General features: G+C 69.0%; 2 protein-coding genes across 2 annotated transcripts; both read left to right on the top strand.

The window, feature by feature from the left end:
• Window positions 1–847: 847 nt before the first annotated feature.
• On the top strand, window positions 848–2,741 carry CHLNCDRAFT_21438 (hypothetical protein; the record flags this gene model as incomplete). The annotated part of the gene is made up of 6 exons (XM_005849241.1): window positions 848–973; window positions 1,127–1,305; window positions 1,509–1,574; window positions 1,727–1,797; window positions 1,946–2,151; window positions 2,265–2,741. Coding segments are annotated over 6 exons (1,125 nt in total), but the record flags the coding sequence as incomplete, so codon positions are not given.
• Window positions 2,742–2,745: 4 nt separating this feature from the next.
• Window positions 2,746–5,018, top strand: CHLNCDRAFT_21818 (hypothetical protein; the record flags this gene model as incomplete). Its single annotated transcript, XM_005849240.1, has 6 exons — window positions 2,746–3,087; window positions 3,228–3,545; window positions 3,697–4,060; window positions 4,172–4,363; window positions 4,518–4,614; window positions 4,754–5,018. Coding segments are annotated over 6 exons (1,578 nt in total), but the record flags the coding sequence as incomplete, so codon positions are not given.
• Between the last annotated feature and the right edge of the window lie 92 nt (window positions 5,019–5,110).

The raw sequence follows: 5,110 nt of genomic DNA, 5'->3' as shown, positions 1-5,110 counted from the left end.
GTGAGCTGGGGCGCCAAGAAACCCCGTGCTTGGCTGCGGTTGCACTGGCTTGGCAATGGTGGCAGCAGCGCAACAGCAGCGCAGCAGCAGCAGCGGTCCACCGCTGCACAATCGAGACAGCCGCCAGCAGCCACCTGCAGCTTCCCAGCCGATTGCCTGGCGGGCATGCTGCTGTTGCATTGCCGCTGGCCCGGGGCGCCCAGCAGCTGCCGCTCCCTGCCGCCGCCCTCACCCCTGCAGCTTCATCCTGCCCAACCGCCGGCAGGACCTGCAGTTTGTGTACGTGCGAGGCACCACCCTGGTGACCTCCTCCCCCATCCTCACAAACTCAGCGCCCAACCTGCCGGGCGGCGTCAAGGCCGTGCCGCAGCAGGACGCGGCAACGATGAGCGTGCAGTGGCAGACTCGGGACGCGGGGCAGCCGCAGGTGGTGTGGGGCGCCAGCGCGGAGGCGCTGCTCAACGTCGCCGCCGCCGCCACCACCACCTACACCAAGGCCGACGTCGTGTCGGCGTGCACCCAGGGCCAGCTGACCTCTCCGCTCAGCGGCATGATCGCCACGCTCCAGGGCTGGACAGACCCGGGCGCCATCCACCGGGCCCTGCTGACCGGGCTGCAGCCCAACACCACCTACTACTACCAGGTCGGGTACCGCTGGTACTGCTGGTACTGCTGGTAATTCCGCCCTCGGGGCTAAGCCCAGGCAGCCTTGGTGTCGGCGCCCGGGAGCAGCTGCACCACCTGCCAGCCGGCTCTCCACCTATGCTGCTCCCCGCCCCGCCGTGCGTCCCCGCAGGTGGTGGATGGCGCCAGCCAGAGCCCTGCTGCCACCTCCTCCCCAGTGCTCTCCTTCACCACGCCACCGCCGCCCGGCTCCAACGCCACCTTCACCTGGCTGATGGCGGCTGATGTGGGTCAGGCCCAAGTGGACGGCTCCTCAGTGACCATGGGCATCAAGCCCGGCGCCATGGGGGTGAGCCAGCCAGCCCGGCCCGCGGCTCCGTGTCCACCTGCACCTGCTCCCTGGCGGCGCACCGGCACTGCCACGGCTAGGGTCATCCCCACACCTCGCCGCACGCGTGGCGCGCACCTCACCACCCCTGGCCACCCCTCCCCATGCCCGCAGAACTTCCGCGGCATGGCGCGGGCCGCCGCCGCGGCCCGCCCTGGCCTTGTCTCCTACTCCGGAGACATCTCTTACTCTGACGGCGCCATCGGCGACTGGGAGCTGTTCCTGGAGAATGCGGCCCCGGTGCTGGGCGTCGCGCCGGTGCTGGTGCAGCAGGGCAACCACGAGCGCGACGCGTGAGCGCGCCGGCGTGCATCGTTGTGGCGGCCTGCATGCAGTGGCCTTGCCAGCAGCCCGCGCCCGCTCGTGTCCCCGACCTGGCACCGCAGCTGCTCATCACAGCGCAATGCATGTGCCTCTGGCACCCTGGCGCCTGGCCTGGCACGCCGCTCCACACTTCCCCACCCCGCCCGCCACCTCCCCACCCCTGTGCATGCAGCTACATCAACTCCACCCTCAACTCAGGCGACTGGATCCGCGGCGCCAACTACGGCTTCGAGTGCGGGTGCGTGGGTGCCCGCTGGGCTTCCCTCGGCCTGATGCCAACGGCGAGAGGCAGCGGGGGGCAGCCTCAACTGCGGTTCCTGGGGCCCCAAACGGCACCTCGGATGCCCCGGCCCCTTGCCCACCCCCCGCATCACACGCTGGTGGCTGCAGCGTGCCGGTGGAGGAGCTGTTCCTGATGCCAACTGCCACCCACACCAAGCCCTGGTACTCGCTGGACTATGGTGGGCAGCCGCAAGGCAGCTACCAACCCCAGCGACTGCCGGCCACCTGCCTGACCTCCACCCTCACACACACAAGCACCTGCCTCACCAGCGCCACATGCAACCTTTCGCACCCTCTCCTTGCCACCGCCCTGCTCTCCATCCGCAGGTCCCGTGCACATCCTGGCCCTCAGCTCCGAGCTGGACATGGCGCCCGGCAGCGCGCAGTGGGACTTTGCGGCGGCCGACCTGGCGGGCGTGGACCGCGCCCGCACGCCGTTTGTGGTCATGCAGTGGCACCGCCTCATGTACTCTGCAGGACCAGCCGGCAGCAGCGACTATCAGTGGGGTGACCAGGTGAGGGGTAGAGGCCCGGTGATGCACACAAACCGATGGGCAAGGCCCGTGTGCAGCAGCCAGGCCGGCCCCATCTCGCCCCACCCCCTGCAACGTGCCCCACCATCTGCTGTACCGCCCCGCCCTTGCAGTACATGTACCAAAACGGGTGGGACGACCTCATCTACAACGCCTCTGTGGATCTCACCATCACCGGCCACTTCCACGTCTACTCCCGCACCTGCCCCGTGCACCAGCGCACGTGCATCCCGGGCACCCGCCCCGACGGCCGCCTGGGCGGCCCCATCCACGTCACCACCGGCTGGGGCGGCCCGCAGTCGTTCGGCAACCTCGCGGCCCCGCCCTGGCCCTACATTGCCGCCACCAACAACGCCTCCTCGCCCAACGGCTTCCTGCGGGTCGCCGTGTCGCGCACCCAGCTGGCGGTGGAGGCGCTGGCGGTGGGCTGCAGCCGGCGCCGTCGCTGCATGTGCGAGGCGTGCCAACCTGGCTGTGGAGTTGGCTTAGTGCCCGTGCCCAAGGCCAGCTGCCAGCACGCCACAACAGTAGCTCCTCTGTGCCTCATCCGGAAATGCCCGTCCTCCACTGCAGACCAACTCTGCCGGTGACGTGATTGCAACCATCGACAGCTTCACCATCCCCGCCGCCACTCCACCTGCGCCCCTGCCCCTGCGCATCCTGCACGTCAACGACATGCACGCCCGCATCGAGCCAGCCGACTCCAACTTCAACCTGGCCACGCCCGCCACCTACGGCATCGCATACGGTGGGCTGGCGCGCCTAGCAACCCACGTGGCGGCGGCGCGCTCCCAGGCGGCGTCCGCGGGCCAAGACGTGCTGGTGCTGCATGCCGGCGACCAGTACCAAGGCACGCCCTGGCACGCTGTGTACACCCGCGTGGGCAACCACACCCCCATCTGGGAGATGCTCAACCCCATCGCCTTTGATGCCATGGTGGGCGCGCCGCGGTGGCGACCGTGCAAGGGGATGTTGCACCCCTCAGTACTACTTACTAGTAGTTGCTGCTGACAGCTCACCTGATTGCCTTCCATTGCCCCTCACCCAGTCCTGCTGCCCATCCCGGTGTGCTGCAGGCGGTGGGCAACCACGAGTTCGATGAGGGCCCCGATAACCTGGCCGCCTTTGCCGCCAGCTTTGCCACGCCGCTGGTCAGCTGCAACGTGAACGCCAGCCGCCACCCTGCGCTGTCCGCCCTCCTGTCTCCCTTTGTCATCCGCACCCTGCCCGTCAGCGGCAAGAAGGTGGCCATCATCGGCTTGACCCCGCCAGACACGCCCATCACGAGCTCGCCCGGCCAGCTGGTCGACATCCTGCCCATTGAGAGCACGCTGCCCGGCTGCATCGCCGCGGCCAAGGCGCAGGGCGCTTCCATGATCGTGCTGCTGTCCCACGTGAGCTGCGCGGGCGCCTGGGCTGCCACAAGCAAACAAGCACAGCCTGAGGCGTGATGGTTGACGCCAGGGCGCGCACCACAAACGATTTGCCCACCCCAGGCCACCCCCACCCACCCCGCCACCGCCCCTCTGCCCGCCGCTGCCGCAGGTTGGGTACAATGTGGACAAGGGCATCGCCAGCAGCGCTGCCGCCGCTGACGTGGACCTCATCGTGGGCGGCCACTCCCACACCTTCCTGTATGGCACCCCCGCCCCCGCTGGCCAGCCCCAGCTGCCCGGCTCTCCCGCACCCAACCTCACCGCCACCACGCTGGAGTCTGGTGCCGAGGGCCCCTACCCCACCAACGTGCTGAATGTCGCCACCAACAAGACCATCCCCGTCACCACCGCCTTCTGGGGCTCACGCTATGCGGGAGACCTGGCCACCAGCTGGGATGCCGCCGGCAACCTGCTCAGCGTCGCGGGCAGCCCCGTGCTGCTGGGAGGGGCTGCCTCGGCGCACCCTGTGGCCGGTGAGTGGGAAGTGGTGGCTGCGCTGCGCTTGCCATCGCGTGCTGTGAGATGCTGCCTCATCCACCCTTGCTGACATCACCCACCACGCTTTCCGTCCTCGTGCGCTGCAGACGACGCCGCCACCGCCGCCAAGGTGGCCGCGTACCGCGAGCCGCTGGCCGTGCTGGCCAGCCTGGTGGTGGGAGAGCTGGCCACCCCGCTGGTGGGCGCCGCCAACAGGGCCATCGGGCGCAACCAGGAGACCAATGTGGGCAACCTGGTGTGCGAGGCGCTCATCTGGGGCGCGCAGAACATTGTGAGTGGTTTGGGGGGGGTGGAGGGTGGGGGAGGGGTGGCTAGCACCTGCATGGCTGCCGACGCTCTCCAGCCTCCGCTGCCGCTGCAATTGGATCCATCGCCCGGGTGGCCTGCAGGGCGCGTCTGCCGCGGTGCTTGCCGCCAACCCCGGCCTGCCAGTGGTGTGCCTGGAGAATGCGGGCGGCATCCGCGCCGACCTGCCCGCCGGCAACGTCACCATGTCCCAAGTCACCACGGTGTTGCCCTTTGGGAACACGTGAGCTGGCCGCTGGGCACGGGGAGCAATTGCAGTGGGAGGCATGGTGTCTGCTCGTCTTCCCCACCTCCGGGACAGCTGCTGCTTCGCCACGCCAGGCTCACTCCCGCTGCCTTGCCTTTGGCCTGCCTTACCGCAGCCTGGTGCTGGTGCGCGTCAGCCCTTCCGCACTGCTGGCGGCCCTGAACAACGGCCTGAGCGGCTACACCGGCGACTCTACCGCCGGCGGCCGCTTCCCCCAGATTGCTGGCATGCGGCTGGCCTTCAACCCCTCTGCCGTCGACAAGTTTGCGCGGCTGCTAGACTTGCGGCTGACCACTGCAGGCGCCCCTGCAGTGGCCGATCTCCCCACCGACATCATCGTCATCACCAACAACTTCATGGCCTCTGGCGGGGATGGGTGAGGGAGGGGGCGGCTGGTGGTCTTGGGTCACTGGGGCGGCGGCCTGTGTCTGGTGTTGTAGTGCCTGCATACCACCGTCACACCCTTCACCCA

Source organism: Chlorella variabilis (genome assembly GCF_000147415.1).
Source record: "Chlorella variabilis unplaced genomic scaffold CHLNCscaffold_6, whole genome shotgun sequence".
Taxonomy (NCBI): Eukaryota; Viridiplantae; Chlorophyta; class Trebouxiophyceae; order Chlorellales; family Chlorellaceae; genus Chlorella; species Chlorella variabilis.
Note: the sequence above shows the minus strand (reverse complement) of the source record. Positions and strands in the feature narration are given on the sequence as shown.